Source organism: Monodon monoceros, unplaced genomic scaffold (assembly GCF_005190385.1).
Source record: "Monodon monoceros isolate NGI ecotype Baffin Bay Population unplaced genomic scaffold, NGI_Narwhal_1 Super_Scaffold_11, whole genome shotgun sequence".
NCBI lineage: Eukaryota > Metazoa > Chordata > Mammalia > Artiodactyla > Monodontidae > Monodon > Monodon monoceros.
In genome coordinates, this window is record NW_021703767.1 from 127082327 (window position 1) to 127097999 (window position 15673).

The following is a 15673-nucleotide window of genomic DNA, read 5'->3' on the forward strand; positions in this document are numbered from 1 at the left end:
TGAGCTTCGAAAGCTGCTCAGCACGGTCTGGCATCGCATTCTTGGGAAGAGCAGCCATTTTCCCTGCCCGTCGCTGCTGTCTGGTTCGTGGAAGAGTCAGGTCAGCAGGGAAGGCAGGTGTGCAAAAGCCCAAGTGCTGTGCCCGCGGTGGAGGCTGGATCTCAGGTTCCCCGAGCTGAGCTCCTCTCAGCGCACACTTCCCACCCGGCCACCGTGGCTTCTTCTCAGTGAGTCCCAGCCCTATGCGCGTGGTCTAATTTTGACATCTTTCATCCAAAAAACTTTTGGTGACTCTACAGATCCCCCAGATTAATGTTGCCCTGATCACCAGTTCAGGCCAGAATACAATCCAGAGGGAGGAGGAAGATGCAGCAAACAATTAAAGGGGGATATGTTTTGAAAGCCAAAGAGAACCAGGTGCTCTGACCAGAGGAATTGCTTCTTTTGAAAGCTGAGTTATTCCCAGTCATGAAATGAAAACACTCCGAGCACGCTAGGCGGCTTGCTTTAGGGTGGTCGACGTCACTCTAGAATGCTCTTTGAAAACTTGGGGATGACAACATTGACTTTGGAATCTGCTGATTGAACTTTGGACAAAGCAAATCCTCATCTTTATAACAGAACGTTCTAATCCCTGGGGGGATGGAGGGAGGGAGAGAGGGAGAGAGAGAGAGAGAGAGAGAGAGAGAGGGAGAGTTTACTTTAATAACAGTGGACAAAGGGGAAAACAGAGTTGGAGGTTCATCCCTTTCTCCTTTGGTGTGGAGAACAAGTGAAGTGCAGGAAGGATTGGAACCACATAGAAAGTCTAACAACCCAGACCAGTATCTCCAGGCAGTCTCACTTTGGGTTTCTCCAGAAACAACAACTTGAGACAAGGTTTTGAAAGCAAGTGGCTCATCTGGGAGGTGATCCGAAGAAGTAGCCGCAGGCAAGTGTGACAGTTAGGTAGGAAAGGAAGGCAGCCTATGAAAGGTGTGCTCTCAAGGCACTTACTGCCTTGGGACTGTGAGTAATTGACACAGGCTTAACTCTCCAGCCCCTAGGAATCTCTGAGACCATATGCTTCAGAGTCGGCCCACCCTAGGGTGGAGGGAGCTGGCGAAGCTCCACAGGACTCCCATCAGTCATTGGTTGAGGGCTGGCTGCCCTGCTGGGCAGTTGGGCGGGGAGACTCCAGGGCCTGAGAGGCGCTTAGGTGAAGAAACACAGATGCTTCAGGTGGAAGCTGGCTAGTGTGCGCTGGAGGGGTGAGCTCAGGAGACGAGGTCACCACAAAAGACCCACTCAAAATGCCACAGGGGCAGCAGGCCAGTGTCAACAACCTGTGACTTCTTCCCAGTTCTGGGCTGAAATGAGAGAAGGCTCAGAGCCCAGAAGCTGGGATCTAGAGGTGAGGTCACAACACCAAAGCCTCTCACTAGCTGGGCATTCTGAGCCAAGACCACATACATCTCTTATAACGTCGTTTTCCTCTGCTGACGGAGGAGGGAACACCTTCCTCCTGGGGCGGCTGTGATATTAAGGACCATGTTGCAAGTGATATGCCTAACACGGTGCCTGATGTACAGGGAGAGCTCACAAGCTGATATGCTCGTGTATTATCAGTAAATTGTTCTAGGAAGTGTTTGGGGCGGTAGGAAGAGGAAGCCGGGGGGTGGGCATGGGGGCTGAGCCGGGGGGCTGTAAACCTCTTAGGGTTATATTAGTTACTTTAAAAATACCACCTTGTTATTTGGGATCAAGGGCTTTTAAACGATGTATGCTAAGCTGTCCTACAGGAACTCTTCCATGGAAACTAATTAAATAATCTAGAATGTGCTGTAATGAATGGTTTACAAGTAAAGACATATGTAAGGATGAATGAGAGAGGGTTATGAGTTAATGAGCTCCACAGATACTGGCCCCAATCAATTCTGGGAAGGAGCTATTCCCAGAAGGTAGAGGCTCATCTCTTGTTGGTGCTGGGATTCATTTAGGCCAGTGGCGTCCAAGCAAGGGCATCTGCATGGGAGAAAGTTCACATTCTAATCACTGTGTGGTTTATTCACGGGCAGCTGTGCTACCGCACTAGCTTGTGGAATTAAGGAGTGTGTGTGTGTGAGTGCATATGTGTGTATGTATGTATGTGAGTGTGTGTATGTGTGTGAGTGTACAAATGTACCTGTGTATGAGTATGTGCGTGTGTGAGCACACACGATGTCTCAGCTGCTGCTCTGGGCCAGGCAGAGGCTTTGGTCATCACTGAAGCTTTTCACAAGAAGCCGAGGAGGTGGCACGGAGCCTAGACCTGGTGATGCAATGTCAATTTAGAGCATCCTGCACCTATGCGGGCTAGGAATCAGTTCTTGTTTTCCCTGAAATTGAGGATACATTTGTTAGACTGAAGAAGGAAAACTGAAATCAGAAGTCTAACAAATGGTTCAAACTCAGTGCTTTTCCTCTGATGAGGGTCAGATAGGGCCAGTCTAGGAATGGCTGTGGGCAGGGTCCCTAGGTCCTAAGCCTGAAGAGTGCTTTGGCAGAACACGTGCACTAATGGCTCTCCCTGCATCCACCTCGTCTCGGGATGACACATCTCTCCAGACCTCTTTCCCACATCACAGCTGGCCTTTTTCTAGTCCCAGGAGATGATGAGGAAAAATAAAATGTCTTCAGCTAGGCAGAACAGGTCATTTGTCTTTTGGCTCATTTTGTGTTTCTGCATAAATCCTGCATCAGCCTGTTTCTGCTCCCACTTGCCAGTGAGCAGTTTTTAATTATCAGGGAAATGGTATTTAGTGCAATGAATCACCAGACAGTGAACAAGGAATTCGAGTCAGCTGTGGAGTCAGGCACAGCCAAACGTTTAGAGACAGGGCTCAGAAAATATTCTCAGATGGTGACTGTTGGGGAAATATTATTAATGGCAGTTATAATAATATCAGATGTAATATAGCTCTATAATGTAAGACATTTTATAATGCTCTGTCCAACGCTTCATATTACTGTTAATATTTATAATATCTTATAGTTTCTGATTATTTTCATCATTTTTAACATAGGTTACATACCTTTGGCACAAAAGTGGTATGTACAGATCTAAACTGGTTGATGGCGCCGAGAGAGAGAAAAGAAAAACTTCAATTTTATGATCTTCTAGTTTACTAATCTCTATTAAAGATCTGATTTGCAGATATGTTTATTCTTTGATCTCAAAACCCATTTACGCCATGAGTGGGGTCGCAGCCTGGACTGTTAAAGCTTTAAAGGACCATAGTCCCAGGAGATCTGCAAAATCTCAAACATGAACCAAGGCTTTAAAGATATTAACTTTGGGGAGAAATGACTTCGCCATTATCCAGAGCCTTCCTGCATGGCAGGAAGCAGTCCTTGAAGCACAAGAAACTCCTGGGTATTGTTGGAGATCCTGTAGCAGGAGCTTAGTGTGCTCTCAAAAGGGAAGAGGCTGGGATAAATTTGGGGGATGCTGGCAGATGGTGGGGTGTAGCTAAAAAGTCAGCTCGACATGTTTACAAGTGCCGGGGTCTCAGGGCGGGATAGCGTGGGCTGGTAAAGGGCCAGTTCTAAACAGTAAGTGACATTTAGGTATTAAAAGTGGAAGAAGAAGATGGAATACTGCCATTCAGCCCTCTTGCGCATTCAGAAAGCACAAAATCAGTACCACGGACAGCTTGTGGGTCCCATGAGGGAGGCTTCAGGGTGCCAGGAAGAGCCCAGTGCCCTCCTGCTAGTGGAGGATTCCTAGAATCCCACAGTAGGGTCCGGAAAGCTAGTGCATAGATTAGGTTGTTTTCAGTCCTTGATATCTTGAGTCCCAGCAGGTTTGATGGAGCCATAGGAAAGGGGAACATCTGCCTCCTCCTTCCCCATTCTGGATCCAAGGCAGACTTTGTCATATTCATGACTCACCTAAAGTTGGTCCAGATATCTAAGCACAAGGGGGAAGCTGTTTAGGGATCTGCACATAAACTCCGGTTCCTGGGAGGGACCTCATCCAGTCCTCTGCCTCAGAACGTTGATCGCCCCTCTTTTTCTCAATGCTGACCAGACACCCAAATAGCCCTGTGCCAGGGACTGTGGGATCTACAGGGAAAACAGAGCTCGTGGAGTTCTCAGGTCACTGAGATGTGAACAAACCGGGGAGCAGTGCCAGAGAGTCTAGAATCAGGATCCCACACCCAGAAACAAGCTGTAAGTGCTGCAGAAACCAGAGAAGGTGGAGGACTGTGGATGCTAGCCTTCACGGTCAGAGTTCTAGAAGGACAGGTCATGTGGTCCTTCACTGAAGAGGGAGAAGCTTGAAGTGTCATGAGGCACAGCTCAGAGAGAGACCTGCCATTGCGTGAGCAGGGACAGTGTGGTCAGCTTGAGTGTGGAAGGAAGGGGGGGTCTGAGGCGGAACAGTGCTTATGCACTAGCGGGAGGGCCTTGACTACCATCAAAGGCATCTGGATTGCTACCATTGGACACACAGAGCCGACAACTGTGCCAGCAGCAGGGAAGGGGTGAGAGCAAGGCATCAGGGAGTTCATTTTGCTGACAGCCTGCAGCATTCCCTTGCATTGTTGCGGGGAAGGGTCTGGAGGCTGAGAAAACAGCTCTGAGGTTGCTGCTGTAATTACGGTACAAGATAACAGTTTTTAAGCAGAGCATCACAATGACAACAGCAGAAGACGCAAAAGAAATTTCAAAGGAATAACTGACAGCACTTGGTGAGCAATTAAAGATGAGGAATGAAGGAAGGACCAGAAGAATGCGAATCAATGCCAAGGCTTCCAGAATCAAGTGGTCCTATTAACCAGGTGATGGACTTTGGGAAGGAAACCCTATTGTTAGGGAAGTTTGCACACGTGGCTTTAAACTTTGAATGCATGGATGAAATACGCAAGGCCTAGAAGCCAGTCAGAAAACTCAGAATGGAAACAGAGCTGAAAGGCTGGATGTGGAGTGGTGGATGTTGTGGACACATGAGTTACCCAGAGCTTCACACAGTTGAAGATGTTGATGTGAAAGGCTGAGGACGGGTAGTTTCTCAGAGCAAATCTACCAGGAAAGGTTGATGGGCACTAGAAACACTTTGTTCCGCCTGCTTGGGGTCAAGACCAGGACGATGGGTGGTTGTCTTTTTCCCTGAAAGAATGGAGGTCATGGGTGTCCAGCCAAGGCTAGAGGGAGAATCCAAGAGAGGGAGACCCAGGGTGGGCAACAAGACTGGTGGAAAAGCACCGAATCTGAGGAAGCTCTTCCTTCCACCTTCTGTTTGGGGGTTTCACCACATTTCAAGATTTGTTCTTAAAACCACAGCTATTGCCTAATATGTGTCTCCAAAAGAAGGAAAGTGGACCACAGGCTACTTGCTATTGAGGAAGGTATTTCAGGAAAAATAGTTTCAGGAAAAAAACATCTCCCTGCTTCTTGGGTATCAATGACCAGGACAGGCAGGTCCTTCCAGGCAAGGCCCACTGTCTCTGGGCCACTGAAGTCCTGCCAGGAGCCTGAGGGCAACAGCCCAGGAGCTGGAGACTCAAAGGGTTACCCTGGTTTCTAGAGGCTCTGGCTTTGAGCCAGCAGCAGACAAATGGGTGAAGCTAGCTGGTTAAATTTATTTGACATTTAATAAGCACTCACTGAGCACTCAGCCACTTTTGCACCTGGGGGCCTTTCCTCCTCTTCCCATAGGCCCTCATTTACTCATGTTCGGGTACTAATGCTCCTGTTCCCTTCAGGAGAGGCAGCCAAAACATCCATGGTCTGTGTCCCTCCTCCAGCTACACCTGACCTTCACCCTGGTGTCCAAAGGCGATTTCCAGTGCGCTGGATGCTGTGTCCTGAATGGTTCGGATACGTCCCTCCCACCCAGAGTCAAGAAAGCTGGGTGTAGGATCTTGGGTCGAATCAAGTCCAGTGTCCTACCTAAAGCAGGAATCCTCTCTACAACATCCTCTACAGCAGCCTTTACTGATATCTGTCTCTGCAAGACCAGAGAGCTTACCTCCCTCCCCACAAAGCAGCCTGTCTCTGTGTGGACAGTTCCAGTTTGGGGGGCTGTTCATATATTGAATCAAAGTCTGCCTACTTGGATCTCTCACCGACGGTTCCATTTAACACAACAAAGCACAACAGTATCACCTTTCTTTTGCCGTGACGGTGTCATGCTTTTGACCCCCAGGTTCCTGCCTGCATTTCTCCAGCACCAAATCGGTTGGTGTCTCTGAGGTGACAGGTCAGGACTTGGCACCCTCCATGGGTCAGCTGCTTTGTTGACAAAGTCCTTCTTGACACATGGGGTCCCCAGAACCAAGAACGTCCTTCTAGATGTGTTCTCACCAGCACAGAGGACAGCATTTCTGTGTATCACCTCCTCTGATCCCAACTTTAATTGTGACCACAGAGTCATAAAACTCTGGACAGGCTACTTGACTTCTCTGAGGCTCTGTTTCTTCACATGCAAAATCTACCTCATGGGACGGTTATGAGGCTAAAATTAGTTAATTTAAAGTTACTGTGCTCAACATAGTAAGTGCTCAAATTGGAGGCTTTTAGTAGTATTATTCTGCATTAGTAACAGTGCTTAGCCTTTTTTATTAGCTTTTTCTCACTCCTATTAGGCCTGTGATCAACTAAGTACTGAAACTTTCATACAAACAGATAGCAAGTCAGGTCTCCTCCTTTTTGTAGTGCTTTATTTTTGTTTTAACCAACACTAGCTTCTAGATTTATCCCTCTAACATTTTGTCTTGCAGATTTCAAATTAGCGTTCAAAGCTGTTGTATAGTTCTGAATTTTGATTCTGTCTTCTGTGGAGTTCCTTAAGCCACCCAACTGTTACCTACAAACTTGATAAGCATCCCTAGGCTTGCACCTGACTCATGAATTTAAAAAACAATCAAACAAACAAGAGATTGAATTGGACAAGAACTAGAATAAAACTGGTGACTTCCTTCCTGGCTGACAGACTCACTAACCCACTATCTTTTCGTATTATGACCAGCTCCGTACCCACTTTACAATGCTTTCCCATGAGAGATCATAAAATATTTTTGCCAAAATAAAAATCCACTACATATACAATTCCTCTTGAATTTACTAAATGCGTAACCCTAGTAAATGAGATGAGGTCCCCATAACTTTTCTTAACAACCCTGTGTTCGTTCCCAATGATTTAGCTTTAGAACCCATCTGCTTCCCAGTCTCTGGAGCATTTGGCAGGGATCAAGCTCACCCTCCTGTTCTGTGGTCCCTGTGTTCTGTCCTCTTGTCCTGTGTGAAAATTAGTGTGTTTGCCAGTCTTATGGTCTTTAGACACATATCTTATCTGTTTTTGCTTTTCTCAAAGCTTAACAAAAGTAGCTCGGTGATTATATCTGCAGTTGCCTGTAACAAGGAGATGATTCTGTTAGGCTTGCTTTCTGAAAGCCCTTGACCCCTTACCAAGCCCTTACCTTCTTCTCTCCCCACCCCTGCACACTCCATCCATCTCAGAAATCAGTGCAGTGTCAATCACCATCAAGTGTATAGTTGTCCATCCAAGCCCCATAAGTACCTGGTAGCACTTCCAAAATGTAGCATTAACTGGAAGTTTTCTAAAGATAGATTACCCAGCCTACCCTAGCCCACCTGGATCATCCCATCCAGGCAATTTTTAGGCAGCCAGCACCTTCTGCGGATTGGCCCATGGAAACCACGAGAACACTCCGTCTGTCTGCCTCTTCCCCGACATGGGAAACCCACACTCCCACCCACCCTTGAACATGAGCCACAGGTTCCCAGGCTCTTCAGTCCAGCATCCATGAACTTTCACTTCCCTACCTGCCTTCCCTCTAGTCTCTTTCACCCAAATCAAATCCCCCCTTAAAAGTCTGTTCTCTGTGCTGCAGGCTCAGAGCGGGGATGTAAGCCAGTGCTTAGGGAGCACTTGGCATTCTCAAATTGACCAGATCTGCCAGGGCTTCACGGACTAGAGAAGGTGTTATGTTTGCCAACATTTCTGTTATGTCTCCTTCAGCCTTTGCATCAGCTTGAAAGGCAGGTCTGGGAGGGCAGGGGCCGCTGACCTCTGTATGTGGGCCTATGCCCTCCCTGCCTGTGGGGAAGAGAGGCAGGGGCCCTCTCGGGTACTGATGAGTGAGGCTGGGGTACTGCTGCAGGTTTTCTGTCCCTCTCAGGGCAGGAAGCACTTAGATGTCCAGGTTACCATCCACGTCCCACAGCGAGGTACATGCATGTAGATGGCCCAGGAATGGTTATGTGCACACATTCACATCAGGTACATCCACCTTTCTGCCTCCTGCAGTGGGACCCAGAGAGAGGACCAACAAACCACCAACCAGGGCTTCTGAGATTAGTCCTCACCCCATTTTGACTTGCTTCTGACCTCCAGCCACCTTGCGCCTCTGCAATATGGTAAGATCATGGGCTCTGCAGCCAGGTTTAGAGGGTGTGCGGTCCACGTTGGCCACCCATGAGTGGTGAGACCAGGCAAAGTCATGTCATTAATGTCTGCCACCTAGAGTGGTTGTCAGAGTCAGAGGGATTGACATGAGCCTCCAGAATAAAGTTCCCAATGCACCGAGTAGGCTTTCCATAACTAATTACTCCTACCCTCCTCCGTCTCGGGCCAGGCCTATTCTCCACCAGAGCCTTGAGTTTCCTCTTCTGCTATATGTGTGCTGAGTTTTCTCCCAGCTCCACAGCCCTTAGACTGTCATTCTCCAACAGTAATAGCTTTAGTCAGAATGATGGATGTCCGTGGGAGAAAATGCACTAATGCAGCTCAAAGCATGAGGCTATGAGTTTAGAGAACCAGAGTGCAAAGAGGAGCCAGGTTTCGGGGACTGGATAAAAAGAGAACAGTTATGAATAGGAGGAAAGAGCATTTATAAAAAGGAGAATGGATTTAAAAAAAGACAGACTTCTAAGGCCAAGGAGGGAGTGAACTCTGGTCCGTGAAGAACTCTGCGTTCCCGGGTCCCACCCTCACTGGTTGCAACAAGGCCTCTGCTACTGCAGACTGGGTAGTGGGTTTTCTGTGGACCCTGAGAACCAGGGAAGCCTCCTTCTGTTGGTCTTAGAGGGGACAGAGTTCCCCAGAAGCAGGCTGTGAGCACTTTGGGAGCAGACCTCTGTGCACGTGGGTGCCATGTGGCGGCCCAGCCAAGCCGGCCACTTCAGAGCAGAATGGTCAGGTCTGAGGTTGAAGTGCCCCAAAAGGCAGCAAGATGCATCCCAGCTTGATGCTTAGGGACTTTCTGTACCCCGACTAAGGGGTGGTGACAAGGCTTAACTTACATGCCTTTAAAAAGGGACATTCTCACCTTTGGGCGTCTCTAGTCTTCAAAATAGCACTCTTCCTTTTGAACCCAATTTTGTGTCCTCTGCTTTCAAGCCCACATGGCCATCTTTAAATGTTTCATCCAGAGTTCAAAGGATGCCAAATCTGAAATAGACTTTATAGTGGCTCTCAACATGGCCAGGAGTCAGCCCAGAGCAGAGAGGTGGGGCAATGTCAGAATCCCGAGAGGCAGAGGCAGGGAGGCAGGGCAGTGGAGAAAGCCCTCCAGGTAATTCTGATGCACCCTGGAAGGGGGCACTTTCACTTAAGAATCACAGGTAAATCAAAGTCTCTGTTCTTAGGAAGGTAAGGCCCTTCCTGGAAGGGAAATGCCCCAGTTACTATAAGAAAAATCATCTGTAGATTTTGCCGTGAGGCGCAGAGTCAGGATGTGAGGAAAGGAGAGAGAACACATCCTAGTTTCCCCTCTAAAACCAGTGATGTCTGGTTAAAATGGAGGCCCAACTGGCCTGCTGGGGGAAAGAAAGAGGGGTAAATGGGACTCTGAGTGTTGCAGGAGCTGTGCCTATAGCCTTAGAAGGGGGCTGCTCTCCCAAACCCTCACTCCCCATTTGTGCTCCTGATCATGGGGGCTGCCTGGACCACCGTGGGAGCCTCAGTCAGTGCCCAACCCGCAGACCTTTCCCAGCCATGACTGTGGAACAGCAGCCCAGCTGCCAGGGGCTTGGTCCTCTACAGACCCTTGGCAGGTTCTTGTTCTTGGATTGAAAGCCCCCGGGAAACAAAGCCATATCTACAGAGTGGCCTTTGTGCAGCTCCAGCCAGCATCGACCTTGGCCACGCCCGAACACAAGCCCCTCGGCAGTGAAGCTGCCATGGGAGCATCCTGGCATCACTCTCCTGCCTTGGGTGACCTCAGGTGAAAACTTTTGCCTTGGAGCCCATTTCCACTCCCAGAACCGCCCAGTGAAAGCCAGCTTAGGATGTGTGTAGACGGAGCCTCTTTTGCATGCTCACTGCCCAGCAGGACTCAGGTGAGATGCAGCTCACGGCGGAAGCCTGGGACAGAGAGTACACAGCCCACAGTGCTGGGGCAGGTTTCTGAGGGCGTCCGTGGAATTCAAAAGGTGTTATTTAGAATCAGAGCTTGTCTCCTGTAAAGATCTAAGCATTCTGCTTTCTGGACTGAGTGGGACCTGTGCAGATCCTGCAACGTTGTCATTACACAGATCAAAGAATAATCCTGACACAGGCCTTTACATTGCACGCTGGTGAGGGGAAATTTTAGTTATAAAAATTACGTTTAGGTTTTGGAAAAAAAAGAGAGTAGATAATGAGTGAGAAAAACTTTTAAAGGCACTGCTTAAAAGAAAACACTTGGGAGATAACCCAACACTTTGGCCTCTTGGGCTCTGCTATCTTTTTAATTCCCTACATTCATGTTCTCTGACTTACCTGTGAATTTGGTTAACACATTCCCCAGCCACTCCATTGGATAAGATAAGGCAGAAGATGTTAATAGAGAACCCTCTGTCTTTTCCCGCTGGGTCTGATTTCAGGATTCACTGGCTTGCTAAACCCAATCTTCTCCCTGCATCCCATGTCCTCTATGGGTTTATCAATGCAGAAGATAATCTACCCCCACCAGGCATCCAATGAGTGCCCACGAAGGGTGGACACAGATGGGGTGGGCAGCCTCAGTCCCTGGGGACCCAGCCGCTGGGCGCTGGGGGCCGGGAGGGGGCTTGTGATTGGGACCGGCCAGTCTGGCTATAAGGAGCCCTCCAAGCACTCGTCTGTTCGACTCAGTGGTTTTCCGGGGCTCAGGTGGTAGGCGTCTACTTTCTACTCACCTCGGCCTGTGCTGTAATGCTGGAGCTTATCACTGTACACAGCTTCTTTGCTGTAAGCCCGTTTCCTGTGGACACAAGGGAGAGGAGCGGTCTCAGCTAGGGTGCATCCCGACCACCCTGCTCCCGGGCCTCCTGTCTTGATGGGGCTCACCCAGGCATCTCGTGGGATTGGGTACTGAAACTCTCACTTTAAGTGGAGCTCCTGTCGTGGCCAGCATTCTGGCTTGACCACCACCTTGGGCAGCTGGGTGGAGGTCTTTCAAGTCAACGTCTGTCAGAGGCCGGGCAGGGCTGTGCGTCTCCATCAGAGCTTGGTGCAGAGGCTCTGGATGACGCCTATTAGCACTCTGGTCGCACAGCAGAACTTCTTGGGAGGGGCCAGCTGAATCTGGGCTAACCACCTAAGGCAGCAGCCACAGTATTAAAAATTCACAAGTCCTTCAGGGCCTGCCCTCCTGAAGGACACAGAGCTCCTCGTTTCCTCCTTGGCTCCCCTACTGCCCCACTGTGCCCTGTGCCGAGGGCCCTATAGCTCTGTAGCCAGAGGATGGGCTGCTGCACACGGTGTGATGCTCCAGTGGGTCAAGTGCAATTTTGTAACTGTCACTCCAGGAAAAGCGTGTGTGTAGATGGGCTAAACGTCTTGGTTAAAATGAGGTTTGAGGATGAATGCTCAGAGGCTTGCCCAGCTCTTAACAGAAGATTTTATCCCAGGCACAGAGAAAATAAATAATCTGGAGAATTCTAGGCTGCCTGTGGATGGAGATGGGATGATGACTGTGGTGAGTTTGGCCCTGTCCAGTCTGCATGGCATGGGAGGGGTCCACAAGCAGGGCTTCCTGGGTCTAAGGAGAGCAGGTGGGGGCAGGAGCGGGGGGCCTACCTGCTGCAGACGATGGAGATGGCCACCAAGGACACGACGAACACGACCCCGGCTGCCGCCGAGCCAGCGATCAGGGGCAGCTGCTCACGCAGCTCAGACTTGTAATCGTCTAGGTGAGAAAGAGGCATTAGAAGCTTCCTGTATGCCCTTTGCATAGGGCTGGTACTCAGTGATGACAACAAAGACATTAGACCATGATAGATAGATAGATAGATAGATAGATAGATAGATAGATAGATAGATAGGTTCTATGCTTCAGAGCTGTAAGCCTGACCCAAACCAAGAGTAATCTTTGTCACAAATAAACAAAAACAATGAAAACCAAATCACAGTGTCAAAAATAAAGGCAAAACAGCAGTGACAGAGGACCTCAGAACTAAATTGATGACACTGGTCCCAGAGCAGAAGTGACTCCAATCTACACGCCCTCATTTGGAAGGTCTCTCAAAGGTCTGTCAGCCACCTTAAGGGTACATCTAATGGGGGGAATGGAAACCACTGCTGAAGTACCTTCTAAAACACAAAGTTGCTGAGATGCAGCCCAGTCAACAGATTCGCTGAGCAGAGATTTAAGAGTATCTGCAGCCAGCCAGCACCGCACCCAGTACTGCAGAGGATGGAGGAAATGCCAAGAAGCAGCCCAGCGCTCTCAAGCTCACACTCAAGAGAATGGGTGCAGGCTTCTGCTGGTATTAGAACCAGCCTGTATCACACGGGGAAGCGGTTGCCTGCCAGTCACAGAGGCAGACAGAGCTTGCCCAAACCCTGGCTTTACCACGGGGAAGCTTGGTGATCTCGGACAAAACATTTAGTCTCTCTGACTCTCAGACTTCTTATCTGTTAAAATAAATTTTTTAATCAGATCATGTGACATATTTCACAGTGTGTGATCTATCACAGATGTCCTTAATACGAATTCTCTTTTCCTTAATCCATATAGACCCCTTGGCCCAGTGGGCTATTATTATTATTGTGGTTATTCTCTCACTTGGTGTCAAGGAGCCATTATCGAATGTTCGGGACTGAGGCAGACGGAGGTCAAGCTAAGTATGTGCTATTACAAGTAGGGTAGGCGGGTATAGTGAATAAAAGTATGGGCTGGCCGGTTAAATGTGAATTTCAGATAAACAACAAATAATGTTTTAGTCTAAGTATGACCCAAATATTGCATGGGAGATACTTAGACTAAAACATTATTTGTTGTTTATCTGAAACTCACAACATTTAACTGACCATCCTGTATTTTATCTGGCTCCCCTAGCAATAATTCCTCTTGAAGTGAGGCTCTCAGGCCCTGCATCAGAATCACCTGAGCCCGACTGTTAGACCTATTTCCAGGCCCCTCAGACCTACTGAATCAGAACCTGTGAGTGAAAGGCAGGGTATCTGCGTGTTTACCAAGCACTCCTGGTGGTTCTTATGAACCCTGATGTTTGGGAACCTTGCTTCAACTCTCTGGGTGGAGGATGAGATTTCAAAAGACAAGGATGGGGCTTCCCTGGTGGCGCAGTGGTTGAGAGTCTGCCTGCCGATGCAGGGGACGCAGGTTCGTGCCCCGGTCCGGGAAGATCCCACATACCGCGGAGCGGCTGGGCCCGTGAGCCATGGCCGCCAGGCCTGCGCGTCCGGAGCCTGTGCTCCGCAACGGGAGAGGCCATAACAGTGAGAGGCCCGCGTACCCTAAAAAAAAAAAAAAAAAAAAAGACAAGGATGTTGTTCTTGAAGCCTCCCACTCTCTAGAAATCAATTTAAAAACTGAAGGTGGAGTTTCAGTTTCCCTCTGCTGCGAGCTTTATTGTAATATGTGTGTTTAAAGAAAAAATAATTTGGCAAAAAATAAAATAAAATTCATGTTAATTAAAACATTCCTAAGCCATGTGACCTTCACCCTTTCCCACTAATTTCTAGAGAGTCAGAGGTTTCGAGAACCAATATCTTTGGGTTTAGAAGTCTTCTTCTCCACCCACAGAGTTGAAGGATGGTTCTCAAACACTGGGGTGCATAAGAATCACCCAGAATACGTGGTAAACATGTAGATACCCTGCTGTATAAATGGGTTTTAAAAAAAAAATGAGGTGAGCAAGTAAAAAGTTAGCAGGCTGTAGCTAAGAGCAGCCAGGACCACAGCGGCTCTGCCCCACGTGGACATCACCTGCCCAAAGCAGGGTCACTGACCCTGGGCGGGATCCCACAGGTCCTGCCCACCCCAGTGACCCTATCACTGACAACCTTCAGACTCACCTTTGTGCTGCAGGGAGGCCTGAAGCCTCAGTGAACATAATTACTACCGATGTGTGAACCTCAGTCATTAAGATAAATACTCTCGAATTTGGCCACTTACCAGAACTCTCCTACATCCAACCTCTGTTGGGTTTACAAAACTTAACTGCCAAATGTAAAAGGAATAGCCTTCTTGGGAGAAATTTGTTACTTCTTGATTTGTCTAGCAGAACCGCCAAGAGACCAGTACTCAGAGCATTTTGAGTTTGGGCTTTTAATCCTGTGTACCTCCTGATGCCAAAGTGCCCATAAATCTAGATGGTAAGTGAGGTGCAAAGAGGGGAACAGAATCCTTAAGGAACCAAAGACAGCCTGTGTTCTTTCATACCAGCAGTATTATTCATCTGGATAAAGTGGCTCACCTTTCTATCCTAGCTCACTATCCTCAAAATATGAACCAAACTCACCTAAAATAAACTCAGAGCTGGCTGCAAACTCTCATCCTACAAAGGCCAGACAGCTCACATCAAAGCATCCAAGTACAGATCACTGGGAAGTGGGGGGGAAAGCCCCCAGCTCAAGGCAGAGTCCTCACACTAGGATGCCCACCAGCATTGGCTTCTCTTACAATTTTTCATAAGAAAATGGATATTATAATTTTTATATAAAATCATTTGATTTTTAAATCTTTCTGATGACTCTTTAAATTGTTTCAAGATATAATATGGGTCAGTAGAAAACCTCAAGCCCTCTTAAGGGCCTCATCAGAGAGTGCTGGCCTAAAATAAAACGTTATGTAAGGGCAGAGTGTTTTCTATATAATTTAAGTAATGAAGGAAAAATTAAAGGCTTTCAATTTGTGACACTGGGAATAGAGTGACACCTGGGAAAATATCAGGAAACAGCTCATCAGTGAATAAATAAATATAGAGAGATAGGTGGAGAGGTAGTAGATAGGTGAATGAATACATACACTACAGTAAGTGGCTAATGTAGAGACAGACACCCATACACAAGGCTGAGGTTACAGGGAATTGGATTTTCATAACAATTAAATGAGGAGATCTCAGAGGACTGGGGGCGATTGTTAAAACAGAGAACTAATAGAGCTCAAAGGTGGAAGTATTTTTGGTGACAGATTGTGTGGCCTTGGGGACATTTCGGTAACCAGTGGCTATGCTCTCTGGAGATGCCTCAGCAGGACCTACTGAGGGTCACACATGAAGCTGCTTCAAATATTCTGAGACACGTGGGACAGCCACTCCCCAAATTGTGTCCCTCTGTTTTCTTTCTGGAGTCCTCGGCTCATGTAATGAGGCTGCGTGTTCAGCTCCCAGCCTCCAGAACAGAGGAGTGAAGTGGGAGTGAGGGTGAAACAACACAGGCACCAACAGAGGCATATTCTTGAGTTCTGTGTGTGTC

The 15673-nt window shown here is 48.1% G+C and overlaps 1 protein-coding gene across 1 annotated transcript in view; it reads right to left on the reverse strand.

The window, feature by feature from the left end:
• Nucleotides 1-15673, reverse strand: part of EPHB1 (EPH receptor B1) — a 428767-nt gene that overhangs the window by 69130 nt on the left and 343964 nt on the right. The window contains exons 8-9 of the mRNA XM_029215290.1: nucleotides 12032-12140; nucleotides 11149-11213 (exon numbers count right to left, since the gene is read on the reverse strand). Of these exons, the coding sequence (XP_029071123.1) occupies nucleotides 11149-11213; nucleotides 12032-12140 (174 nt within the window). The remainder of the gene's footprint in view (nucleotides 1-11148; nucleotides 11214-12031; nucleotides 12141-15673) is intronic.